Here is a 13,720-nt window from a genome sequence, read left to right as displayed (position 1 = left end):
GGCGCTTACTTTGAGCAATTCTGAGAAGTCCATTAAAATGACATTGAAAAGAAATACTTTGGGAGCAGATCAGTGGCTCAGTGAATTGAGAGCCTGGCCCAGAGATGGGAGGTCCTGGGTTCCTATCTGGCTCCAGATACTTCCTAGCTATGTGACCCTGGGCAAGTCATTTAAGCCCTATTTCCTCACCCTTTTATTGCTCTTCTGCCTTGAAACCATTATCTAGTATTGATTCTAAGATGGAAGGTAAGGGAAAGAGAAAAAGAAAGAGAGAGAGACAAACAGACAGACAGACAGAGACAGAGAGATGGTGGTAAAGAGAGAGAAAGGAAGGAAGGAAAGAGGGAAGGAAGGAAGGAAGGAAGGAAGGAAGGAAGGAAGAAAGAAAGAAAGAAAGAAAGAAAGAAAGAAAGAAAGAAAAAGAAAGGAAGGAAGGAAGGAAGGAAGGAAGGAAGGAAGGAAGAAACAGTGACAGAGAAACACACAGAGAGAAATACCTTGATCTTGAATCACACAATCCGTGGTTACTAGAGGAGGAACCTGACCCCTCAGGTTGGTAGCATAGACTTGACCGCTTCTGGTGGATCTGTCATTCTCAATCACTTGGATCTGACAAATGAGAAACCACAGGAAAGTAAGATTGTATTCCCTTAATCCATTTTTTAAGACTCAGTAATTTAATTTGTACATACAGAGGGGCAGCATGGTCTGATGGCTAGAAAGCCACTGGTCTTGGAGCTAGGAAATCCTGGGTTCCAGTTATGCCTCTGCCACATGCAGATTGTATATACCAGGGAAGCCCTTTAAACTCTCAGTGCCTCACCAATTCTTTAAGACTATAAGTTGTGGGGCAGCTGGGTGGCTTAGTGGAAAGAGATCCAGACCTGGAGATGGGAGGTCCTGGATTCAAATCAGGCCTCAGACACTTCCTAGCTGGGTGACCTTGGGCAAGTCACATTGCCTAGCCCTTATCACTCTTCTGCCTTGGAATCCACATTTACTATTGATTCTAAGACAGAAGGTGAAGGTGTTGTTTTTTTTTTTTAAATACTATAAGTGGCAAAGAAGGTCTATTTCTTCCTGCAGAATTCCTTACACCTATAAAATTACAGATCTCTTCCCCAAACTTAAGCATTTAACTTTAAACAATAAAACCACCAATTGGACAATTAGAACTCTAAATGGGGGTTGATCTCAGAAGAGCTTAGAGGGCAAACTTAGACCTAGTTAGCATACATTCCCATAGCTTTAGTAAGTCAATCAACAAATATTTATTAAATACCTACTATGTGGGCACTAAATAAGTAGCCCAGGCCCTGTGCTAATCTTAGGGGCCATGAAGAAAGGTAAAAACAGTCATTGCCCTCAGGAAATCTATCTCTTAATGGAGAAAACAATATGCAAATGTGTACATGTCTATGTACATGCAAGGCAAGTACAAAGTAAAAGGAAGGTAATCTCAGAGGGAAGGCACTGGTAGATGGATAAAAGAAGAACTTCTGAAGAAAGTGGATTTGTGCCGAGTTCTTAAGGAAATCAGGTGGTACAGTGGACTGAGCACCAGGTCTAGAGTCAGAAAGACTCCTCTTCTTGAGTTCAAAGTTGGCCTTAGTCACTTAGTATGTGATCCTGGCCAAGTCACTTCACTCTGTTGGTCTCAACATCCTCATCTGCAAAATGAGCCGGAGAAGGAAATGACAACCACTCCATATCTTTGCCAAAAAAACTCACAGACAGCATTGGTGTGCTATGGTCCATGGGGTCACAAAGAGTCAGACACAACTGAACGCTAATTTTGATTAAATTTCATGAAAAGAACACTGGTCTAGGGAATTGGCTGTGGAATCTTAGAGGAGTTACTAAACTTTTCTAGGTTTCCATTTTCTCATCTGTAAAATGAAGTGATTGGAGACCGCATGGAGTAGTGAACTAGGCTTGAACTGAAGAGGACCGGGGTTCAAATTGTACCTCAGTTCAAAATATTCAAAGGATTTTGGTGATAGAGGACTGGCTCAGGAGCCAGAGTAAGGCTGGATATGTAGATCCAGGAATCATCTGCCTAGAAGTGATGACCAAACCCATGGAAGCTGAGATTACCAAGCAAGACAGAAGAGAAGAAGAGAAGATGGCTCAGGATAAAGTCTTGAAGGGACATCCGTCATTGGTGGTCAAGACCTACATGAAGAACTCATTGAGGAGAGTGAGCAGTTAGATGGATTGGTGGAGGCTGTGGAAAATATAGTGTTATAAACAGCTAGTGAGAAAAGACTATCCTGGAGGAGGATGATCAACATTGTTAAAGGCCATCGAGTAGCTGAGGAGAATGAAGAATGGAAAAAGAGAATTATTTTGGTAATAAGAGATCATTGGTAAATTCGGAAGAAGCAATTTTAGTTAAAAGATAGAGTTCAGGGGCAATGGATAGAGTCAGGACCGAAGCTGGGAGGTTCTGGGTTCAAATTTGGTTTCAGAAACTTCCTAGCTATGTGATCCTTGACAAGTCACTTAACCTCAATTGCTTAGCCTTTACTGCTCTTCTGCCTTGGGACCGATACTTAGTACGGATTCTAAGACAGAAGGGAATGTTTAAAAAAGAAAAGGCAGAGTTCAAAGTCAAATAGCAGAGAGATTAGAGAGGAATGTGAGGATAAGAAGTGGAGGTACTTAATGTGGATAGCTTTCTCAAGAAGTTTGGCCTGAAAGGGGAAAAGAAATGGCCCAGGAAAGAACTGAGGAAATGTAGGTAACTATGGAAAAGAAGAAAAAAGAGAGACATTGCATAACCTAAGAATAAATGGAATGACAAAAGATAAAGGTCAGATTGCAGAATTTCAGATTCTACAGACAGAGTAAGAGAACCCTTATGGGTCTTTAAGGATATGGCCATCTCTGTGTATGGTGGAGGTGGAGTAAGGAGGGAAAATAGATCATGGGACCTGAGGAGATTAAGAAACTGGGAAGTTAAGGCATCCAAAGAAGAATCAGCATTAATGTCAAGTCTTCTAACAAAAGGGTAAGAGAATGGGAAGACAGAAAGACTGTGAACCAGCCACTGAGCTCTTCAAGGAAGGAAAAAATATCCACAGAAAACAGCCACCAAGATTAGAATAAGACAGTGATTCCCAAAGTGGGTGCCACCGCCCCCTGGTGGGTGCTGCAGCAATCCAGGGGGGCAGTGGTGGCCACAGGTGCATTTATCTTTCCTATTAATTGCTATTAAAATTTTAAAAAAATAATTTCCAGGGGGCTAAGTAATATTCTTTCTGGAAAGGGGAAGGTAGGCCAAAAAACGTTTGGGAACCACTGGAATAAGAGGATAAATTTGGGTAGAAGGGCCCAAAGAGTTTGTATTCAATGACTTCAGTGAAAGTGCCCAGCACATTAGGCAGATCCTCCAAGGGGGATTTAAGCAAAGGTGGGTGGGAGGATGCACCCACCCAGAAGAGATCCCAAATGCATGCACCAAAAATGACTTCAGAAGCCTTTGCTCAGGCAAACCTTCAAATGACCAATCACTCACTGGGCTTGGGATAGAGTCAGGATCAAGCTTCTTTGGAGGCTGCATTGGCCCTGCCATCTGCGCAGGACCACCAGGAAATCCAGCTGGGGAGGAGAGCTGAGCTCCAGGCATCTGGGGAGGGCCATAGTTGGCCCCTTAAAAAACAATGAGATAAAAATCAGCTTTGACCATTGAAGAACACTCAGGCCACTTTGTCATCTTTGTCATTTACAAATATGAATAAAACTGTTTTTGGTCTTCTGGCTATCCCTTAAGTTTGGAATCTTCAAGTATCTCTGCACCTGTCATTTTACTCCCTTGCAAGGCAAGTCCCTCTACGAAACTCTCTAATTAATAGTTTTGAGGGTTACCTAGAGCACCAAGAAGTTGGGGGACTTGCTCAGGGTCACGAAATCAATAGTGCCTGAGGTGGCATTTGAGGCTCTCAGATCTCCTTGGCAGGGAGTTGCAGTTATAGCTCCCAAGGCCATTTCCATCCTCCACACCCTGCTCCCAACCAAGGAACCAGGAACAAAAAGAAGGCAACAACAAAATAATCTCTTACCAACAAGTGTCCATTTTCTCTGCCCTAATTCTAATATATACCCTGGCATTAAGCATGCTTTCTTTAATGGGGCGGTCAGGTGGCATGGTTGATAGATTGCAGGAATACTTGAGTTCAAATCTTATCTCGGACACACTTAGTAGCTATATGACCCTGGGAAATTCCCTTAACCACCATTTGCCTCGGTTTTCTCACCTGTAAAATGGGGATAATAGTACCCACAAACAAGGGTTGTTGTGGGAATCAAATGAATGTTGTAAAGTACTTAGTACAATGCTGGACATATAGTGAATATTTAATAAATGTTGTTTTTTCCCAAATGTTCAAAAGAGTGAGCCAAATAAAAACAATGGTCCATCATACATTCATTCCAACAGTGTTCAAAGAAGACTGCACTTGGCAGGACACCCATGCAAATTACCTGCTTTCATTCATAAGCAATACAGGACAAGCAATGCACGAGAAGGCCAAGGTGCCATGGCTATTCATTGCTCATTTGGCTGCTCTGGAGCTGGTTTTTAAATGGGGCAAGGAGCATCCCAAGCTCATGTAATGGGAGAAATGGAGTTATCTTCTAGAGCAGGGGTCGGCAACCTTTTTGGCCGTGAGAGCCATAAACGCCATATGTTTTAAAATGTAATTTCATGAGAGCCGTACAGGGCTCACAGTGGGCACTCCTGTAATAGCGCCTGAAAAAAATTGACTTTATGGCTTCCTGCAGAAAGAGCCAGATATGGCTCGAGAGCCATACATTGCCGACCCCTGTTCTAGAGGATTAGTACATCAAAGACAGAAAAGAAAAAAAAATGCCCCTAAGCAGAAATGGAACAATGCACAATGTCTAGCACATAGCAAGTGCACAGAGTAATCAATGAATCAATGAAAAATAAGAAAAAGGGAACATAATAAAATCATGATCAAAGTCAACAGGGTTCTTAGCATCCATAGTGTTAACTGAACTGGGGAAATCTAAGAAGTTGAATGTGAAACTATCTATCGTAGAGGTAACATGTGGCTCTCTCAAGGGAGTTAGGGTAGTGTTTGCCCTATCAGAAATGCAAACATATGTCCTTGGGAGAAAGATTACCAGCCAAAGGCCACTGGGACCACACATTGTCCTTCTTGAAAATGAATAACATTTGTTGAAGATTTGAAATTGCCTCTCTTTCTTGGTAAGACCATGTAGGTATTGTAAGATTATGGAATCAGAGTGCCAGAGTTGTGAAGGACCTCAGAGGCCACCATATGCCAAATCCTTCATTTCCTGATGAAGAACTTTCAATATTTTCATTTATTTTCAGCAGAGGAGAAAAAAAATTTATGTTTACAGGAAGCTGAAAATTGTGTCAATTGCAGAAGGAAGAAAGTCAAACATGAGTGTGAGATTTCTGATTCTGAGATCTTCTGATTCTGTCAAATGGAAGATCAAAGACCTTTTTTTCCTTGCTAGTTAGTACTGATGTAGCTAGGTGGATAGGGCTGTAGGCCTGGAGTTATAAAGACTTGAATTCAAATCCTGACTAAGATCCTAGTGGCGTAATACTAGCCAAATTACTTAACTGCTGTCTGCCTCAGTTTCCTGATTTGTAAAATGGAGATAATAATAACAGCTACCTCCCAGGGTTGTAGAGTAAGGATCAAATGAAATATTTGGAAAACCTTAAAATCCTACAAAAATTCTAGTAATTAAGATGGAAAGAGTGGTGGTTCTGAAGTCAATGGACTTGGGTTTGAATCCAATCTCTGACACATACTGTGTGACTCTGGGTAAGTAACTTTACTTTCCTGGACCAGAGTGGACCAAATGGCCTCTAGGCCCTTTGCAGCTCTAAAGCTCAGATTCCATATCCCTTCCAGCCCTCTATCCATGGTCCCACAATATTAGGAATGGCTTCCTCAAATTGGCTTTACAGAATTTTCATGAAAGCATTCTCTTTGAATGGCCTTGTTGAATTCTCTGAGAGAAGCAAAGGACAGGCATTTATCAACTCTTTCTTTCAGCACTATGTGGAGTAAATATGCTTAGCTATTTGCTGATTTAATCCTATTTCCAAATGTTGCTCCAGAGCTATAGTCCTGCTCCAAAGGCCACAGAGAAATGATAGGGTGTGATGTCATTTCTTATGTAAGAAACCTCAACTTCAAAGTTCTGGCGTTATCAGATGGAGCAAACCCAAAGCTTTCTTCTATGTGGAAACAACTGCCCCTTTCACATATGGCAGCTGAGACGGACAGAAAAAGAGTTTATGTGTAAGGAAAACTGATAAAATCGGCTTGAGAAGAAATACAGACTGTCAGATAAAATGCTGAAGGCAGACACAGACTGTTTTTTTTTTTTTTTTTTTTTTGTGAGGGCTGGCCCCCAGGGAAATGTCCTGTGGGAAGGAAGAGCACTGATGAAGGTAACGGTGGCCTCACTGCATTGTGGTCCATCAGCTTATTTGCATGTCACTGTTTTCAGAGTACTGAAGGCTTTACCTGGGGAAAAGAACCTAGGTCTCTTTAGCTTCAAGGTTGGCTCTCTTACCCACTATGTACCACTATTTCTCATAAAGAAAAGCTTGTGATTATTCTTGCTTTTACTTTCTAATGAATCAATATTATGACCATTTATTGTTTTTATTTTATTATTTGGTAAATTACTTATTTTTAAGAATTAATGGGGGGCAGCTGGGTAGCTCAGTGGAGTGAGAGTCAGGCCTAGAGACGGGAGGTCCTAGGTTCAAACCCGGCCTCAGCCACTTCCCAGCTGTGTGACCCTGGGCAAGTCACTTGACCCCCATTGCCCACCCTTACCAATCATCCACCTATGAGACAATATACCAAAGTACAAGGGTTTAAAAAAAAAAGAATTAATGATGTCATAAAACAAATTTGGCCCCAAAGAAGAGCCAAGAGCCTGAGAAGATGGCTCCATCTTCCCCCTCCCATGCCTCTGGTTCCTCCAAAATGGGGAGGATGATGAATAAATGTGGAAGACCAAATGGAATGTCAGATTTTTACTCATGTACTCCACTGCCTCAGTGGGTAGGTGCTGACCAAGACCAGGCTGCATATATAAATATATCAGACATATGAAGAGAGCAAGAGAGCACTGAGCTTTTTCTTCAGTATTTCCTTCAAAGGATACAATGGTGAGCAGCTAGATGCTCAGTGGATTTAGATATGGGACTAGAGATGGGATGTCTTGGGTTCGAATTTGGCCTCAGATACCTCCTATCTGTGTGACCCTGGGCACATTACTTAACTTCCATTACATAGCCCTTGCCACTCTACTTTCTTGGTACCAGTATACACTATTGATTCTAAGACAGAAAGTTAAAAATAAAAAGGAAAAAATGCCATTCCTACCTGGTTGTGGGGGATATCCAGGGCCTGGAGGTTGTCCTGAAAGGGGCAGAGATGAAAAATTGGCAGTGGGAGGGCCAGACCCAGGGAGTGCATCCTGCCTGCTTGCTGGTGGCAATGAGGGGGCAGTTCCAAGGCCATTGTGCGTGCTTGGTGGAGGTGGGGGTATCCGGGGGCCTGGCTGGAGAATGGCAGGCTGAGGCAGCTGTGGGGGCCCTTGGAAAGATGCTGCTGAGGGTGGGGCCGGGATGCCCTGGGAACCTGAAGTCATGCCAGGACCTGTGTAAAGGCATCAAGGATAATGTGAGAGAACCAGAAACCAGCTTCTAGCAAAGAAGTGAAGCTTTCATAAAATGCATGAGTTCATCAGTCACACAACAGAAAGCTCTAAGATCCTGTGAGCTTCATATAGTCATAATTAACTGAATATTTACTGTTGAAAGTGGCCCACCATCTCTGACATTTTCAAGGCAAGAAACGTGATCCCGACAGTCGTCAAGAGGAAGATAGATGGAGGCATGTCTTAAATATCAATCCAGGTGAACTGGATATAACCAAACTGTATATATGAACATAGAATGTTGGTGCTGGGAGGTCCCTTGGAAGTCAGCTTGGTCATCTATCTGCTGGAGGTCAGGATCACCTGGGGGGCATCAGGAGGATTGAGTTAACCACCACACTCTCTTGACCCAGCCAGGTCTGGAGGGACAGCAGTGGCCTAGATCTGGGTGAGTCTGCCTTATCTGTGGGCCCTTTGGGCAAAAGGCATAAAAGCAGTTTCTAGGACTTAGTTGGGGAGTTCCTAAGACCCCAGAAACCTCTTTGTAGATTGATTTTAATTTCTTTGCCTGCAGATTTAACTCCCCCCCCCATGTACTGCTTTTTAACTGCCTCAGGCATGACTTTTATCTCAGGTAGGTGTGTGTGTGTGTGTGTGTGTGTGTGTGTGTGTGTGTGTATGTGTGTAGAATTATACATCTACATTTACATACACCGATTTATTTATTGATTGATTGATTTAAGGGAACTCATGCTCTGAACAAATCATATCAGATGATGAACAACAATGAGGGTACCATTTGTATTTAACAATTGAGGGTAGTATATGACAGAGCCAAGGATTGACTCCTTTCACACCAAATCCTACTATACCACCTTGATATCCTAAAAGAAGAAAACCAACCAGAAGGAATGGAAAGGCTGAGTGATAACAAGAACTGTCTGTGGAGCCAGAGGAAGTGGGTTCATGAGCTGGTCATACAACTGACTGTGTGACCTTTCCTACATCACTGAACTTCTCTGAGTCTCAGTTTTCTCCTTTGTAAAATAAAGTAGGTGGCCCCTGAGGTCCCTTCCAGCTCTAAATCTATGAAACTACAAATCTTATAGTGTAATAAAAAAGCTAATTCAGCCATTAGGTATTAATGATCAAACAACAACCAATCAATTAATTTAGCCTTCCCTCCCCTCAGAGTTTATACTATAGAGACTGCAATTGATGTGGTTGTTGTTCAGTCATTTTCAGACATGTCCAACTCTTTGTGACCCATTGGGGTTTTCTTGGCAAGGATACTGGAGGAATTTGCCATTGACTTCTCCAATGGAATCCCTAAAATCTCCTTATTTCTGAAGTTCCCTTCTAGCTTTTAACCCAGGGTCCGGTGCTCAGTTTTGGACTGCTTCTTCTATTGCTAGCTCCTAATTCTTCCCCTTTAAAGGGAAATAACTTGCTGGGGCATCAGGTGGGAAAAACACACATTCTGAGCATTCTGAGGCACAAAAGGTTAGAAAGACAATGAAGGCCAACCAGGAAAGGAAGTTATTCTGCATTTCCTCTGGATCTTTCCATGAATGAGGCCCAATTTTTTCTTCAAATTTATTTAAGCACAGACACACACACACACACACACACACACACACACACACACTTTGGAATTACATGAAAATTAGGGGTCTCAAAAGTCACCCCATCGAAGGGGTTAAAGATGAAGGCCATGAACAAACTGAAAACATTTTTTTAAACTGAATTCATAAATGTACACACATCTATAATAATGCACACATATTAGCACATTTACATGTATATGTATTACACACACACTTTTTCTCTGTCTAAAAGGTTCAGAATCTTTTAAAAAACGTGTTTAACAAAGAAATTGGTTCTGAATGTTTTTCAGATATTTCTCCAGGATAAGTGACCCCTCTGATCTCTTTTTACCAAAGAAAACAGGACTAGAGTCAATTAGAAACCTGGTGTTATTTTTGATAAGGCAGTGGTGGACTAATATTTTTAGACTGATTGAACATCTGGAAATCAATCATTCATTTTAGAACAAAAGCATACACTGTATCACCCTTTCAAAAGAACCTGGGGCCCAACAAACATGATGTAACATAAGACAGGCCTTGACAGTAATTATTTTATTCCCACATTTCCATCCCTTTTGTTGTTGTTGTTCAGTTGAGTCTGACTTTTTATGACCCCATTTGGGATTTTTTGGGGGGGGGGTAAATTAAATTAAATTAATTAATTAAGAATATTTTTCCATGGTTACATGATTCATGTTCTTTCCCTCCCCTCTGTCTACCCCACCCCCCACCCCCTGGAGCCCATGCACAATTCCACTAGGTTTTACATGTGTCACCAATCAATAATATTTCCATATTATTGCTATTTGCACTAGGATGATTGGTTAGAGTCTACATCCCCAATCATATCCCCATCAAATTTGGGATTTTCTTGGCAAGGACACTGGAAGGGTTTTCTATTTCCTTCTGAAGCTCACTTAACAGATGAGTAAACTTAGGCTAATAGGGTTACATGACTTGCCCAGGGCCACAAAATTAGTAAGTGGCTGATCAAATCAAAGATTTGAACTTAGGTCTTCCTGATTCCAGGCCCAACTTTCTATCTACTATGCCACCTAGCAGCTTCTTGTGACTCCCTTTGGGTTTTTCTTGGCAAATATACTGCAGTGGTTTGTCATTTCCTTCACCAGCTCATTTTTCTGATGAACAAATTGAGGCAAATAGGATTAAGTGACTTGACCAGAGTCATACAGCTAGTGAGTATCTGAGGCCAAATTTGAACTAAAGTCTTTGTGACTGCAGGAACAGTGCTCTATGTCTAGGTGTTTATAAGGGAAAAAAGTCATTTTCATTGTGCTACTCTTCCAAAGGGCAATGGGGGAGGCAGGATAATAGTAACAGCTTGCATTTATAGTGCTCTTTAAAGTCTGCAAAGTACTCTACAGCTGTTTGTTTGAGCCTCCCAACCATCCTCTCTACAGCTTGTATTTTTTCTTGCCTTTCAAGCTTCCTGTGAATGATTTTCAGATTGTGTAAAATCACTTAAATTCAGAGAGGTAAAAGATCACTAGCTCTGGGGCCAGTAGACTTCCATCTTTGATATGCCATATGTGTGCTTAATCTAGCCTTTAACTCTTCTTGGGCCTCATTTTCCTCATCTGTAAAATGAGGGAGCTGGAATATGTGACCCCTGACATGTCTCACAGGTCTATGGTAGATCAATGATTCTATGTGCCCTTGTGGCCAGAAGAACATTTGCAAAGGACCTTTGGACCATTCTAGGGACAACCTGACCCCCATTAGTAAGAGCAAGGCAATATTGGCATGTCTGTCAATGGGTTGATGTGGGCATGATTGGGGATGTGGACTCGAAAGGACCACACCAATGCAACTATCAATAATATGGAAAGAAGTCTTGACTGATCACACATGTTAAAACCAGTCGAAATGTGTGTTGGATATGGTGGGGGAAGGTGAAGGGGAAAGTAGAGGCAAGAATCATGTAACCATGGAAAATTTTTCTAAAAAAATAAAATATTTAAATAAATTTTAAAAAGTCTATGCAAAGACCTGGAAACATATGAAACTCCAAATGCAGGGAACCACTTACTAGTTCAGTTTCTCTGAAACCTAGGGTAGATGAAGGCAGCATAAGGGAAAAAATATGGAAAAGTGGCCTGGAGATAGACTGTGATGGGACTGAAATGTTAGGCTGAGGAGTCTGTATTTTATCCTGTAGGCAAGAGGGAGCCATTGCAGATTCTTCAGCAGGTGAGTGAAATCCTCAGATCTGGGCTTTAGGAATATTGATTTGTTCGTTGTATAGAGGATGAATGGAAGAAGAGACTGGAAGTTGGTTAAAAAGGCCAAACGTGAGGCTATCAGAAGAGTCCAGGTTAGAGGTGATCAAGATTTAAACTAGGACGATGGCTGTTTGAATAGAGTAAAAGGGGATAGAATTGAAAGATGCTGTACAGATGGACTTGACAAGATAGCAAATGATTGCTTATGTGAGATCGGGAAGAAGGAAAAGTCACAGAAGACTTTGAGGCTATGAACTCAGAAGAATGAAGGAGCTGAGGACAGCTTGGTGGCTCAGTGTATTGAGAGCCAGGCCTAAAGATGAGGGGTCCTAGGTTCAAACATGTGCTACCTGGTGATCCTGGGCAAGTCACTTAAGCTGCATTTGCCTAGCCACTCTTCTGCCTTGGAATCAATGGAAGATAAGGGCTTTAAAAAAAAAAGAATGATGGTACCCTCAATCAAAATAAAAAAATTTTGGAGGAAGGACATGTTTGGATGGGGCTCAGCGAAGATTAGTTTTTTTTCAGATTTGTTCAGGTCAAAATGCCAATGGCAAAACCAAATGGAGAGGTCCACTAAGTAGCTAATGATGCAGGACTGTAGGACAGCTATATATTATGTGAGTCAATTGCAGAGAATGGTAACTGAACTTATGAGAAATGACAAGATCACCAAGATCTGGAAAACTCAGAGAAGAGGGTCCAAGACCAAGGGAGGTTGGAATATGAAATACGTGATGAGATCAGGGACAGAATCATTTTTTTAAACCCTTACCATCTGTCTTAGAATTGATACCAAGCATTGGTTCCAAGGCAGAAGAGCAGTAAGGGTTACACAACTGGAATTAAGCGACTTGTCTAGGGTCACATAGCCAGGAAGTGTATGAGTCTAGATTTGAACCCAGGATCTCTGGACTCCCAGCCTGGCTCTCTATCCACTGAGTCTGCCCCAGAATCAATTCTTGACTCAAAAAAACCTGTTGCTTTCAATGTTGGAAATTCAGTTCATGTGGATAAGATAGCAGGGGGTGATCTCATTAGATGAAAATATTTTAAATAAATCATTCATTCATTTTAAGAACAAAGTATAAAATATATTATACTTGGAGAACCAGGGGTCTAACAAAGCTGATATTCCTTAGGACAGGATCCAAACTATCCTAAAATGATCAGAAAGGACCATTTTCCCACAGGCATTTTAGATGTAGTTTTAAGATGAGCTAATCATAAATTCTAGAGTTAGAATAAACCATAAGAGATCATCTAGTGAACTCTCTCATTTTATAGATAAGCAAACTGAGGCCCAGAGGAAGGGGAGTGTCTTGCCCAGAGTCATATGTAAGTAGCAAAATCAGGTTTGAACCAGATCATTATCCATACTCCTAAATCATAACACCTCCCTCATGATCTCTCAAAATCTTTGGTGAAAATGTCAGACTATTAGTTGGGTCTTCCATCCCTCTCCAAATAGCACCTCAGCCTTGACTGATAACATTCCCCATTAGTCTGAGAGGCAAGAAGGGAAGGGAGATGATATGATTTTTAACTGAAACAATTCAGAGTGAACTGGGGATTGTTTAGCTTGGGAATGTGGGAACTGGGTGGCCATCCACAAGAAGACATTTTACCTCTCTGGCCCTCTTTTTCTCTATTCTGGTCACTATGTCAGGCTAAGGTCCCTTCCATCTTAAAAATGAGATGGTTTCTTTGGTATCTGTTATTACATAGTAAATGCCATTCCCCCCTCTTCTCTGTTTTGCATGCCATTCAATCACCAGGGATTTATTGCTCTTGTTATTGCCCATCCTTCATTTTCAAAGGGGACCAATGACATCACAGGGGGATGTCTTGCATGTGAATTGATTTAAGTGAGGCAGAGTGGCACAAAGTCATCCATGTCCCTCTCTCTTCCAGAGTCATCAAAATCCGTGTCAGACAAAAGTCAGGACAGCTGATGATGACCAAGCTTGAAGGCTCCACAGTGCCTTCTTCAGTCTCCTTCCTGGCTGCTGGAACAGATTGTTCTCATGTGCCCATTCTTCCAGGGGAAGTCTTCTCATGCTTAACTCACCAATGACTTTGAGGTCTGTTGATTATCCTCAACCTGGTTTAGCCTATTGGCTGAGACTGTTTTACCAGAGTGTGGCCATTGGGCATGCTATAGCTTTCTTGGGGCCACAGGTGAGAGCTGGGTGA

The 13,720-nt window shown here is 41.8% G+C and overlaps 1 protein-coding gene across 1 annotated transcript in view; it reads right to left on the bottom strand.

Moving 5' to 3' along the window:
- Positions 1-13,720, bottom strand: part of LOC123251800 (protein transport protein Sec24D-like) — a 41,501-nt gene that overhangs the window by 4,227 nt on the left and 23,554 nt on the right. The window contains exons 5-7 of the mRNA XM_044681114.1: positions 7,416-7,691; positions 3,521-3,654; positions 498-609 (exon numbers count right to left, since the gene is read on the bottom strand). Of these exons, the coding sequence (XP_044537049.1) occupies positions 498-609; positions 3,521-3,654; positions 7,416-7,691 (522 nt within the window). The remainder of the gene's footprint in view (positions 1-497; positions 610-3,520; positions 3,655-7,415; positions 7,692-13,720) is intronic.

This window comes from Gracilinanus agilis, chromosome 6 (genome assembly GCF_016433145.1).
Source record: "Gracilinanus agilis isolate LMUSP501 chromosome 6, AgileGrace, whole genome shotgun sequence".
In the NCBI taxonomy this organism is placed as follows: Eukaryota; Metazoa; Chordata; class Mammalia; order Didelphimorphia; family Didelphidae; genus Gracilinanus; species Gracilinanus agilis.
The sequence above is the reverse complement of the archived record's forward strand: the minus strand, read 5'-3'. Positions and strand labels throughout refer to the sequence as shown.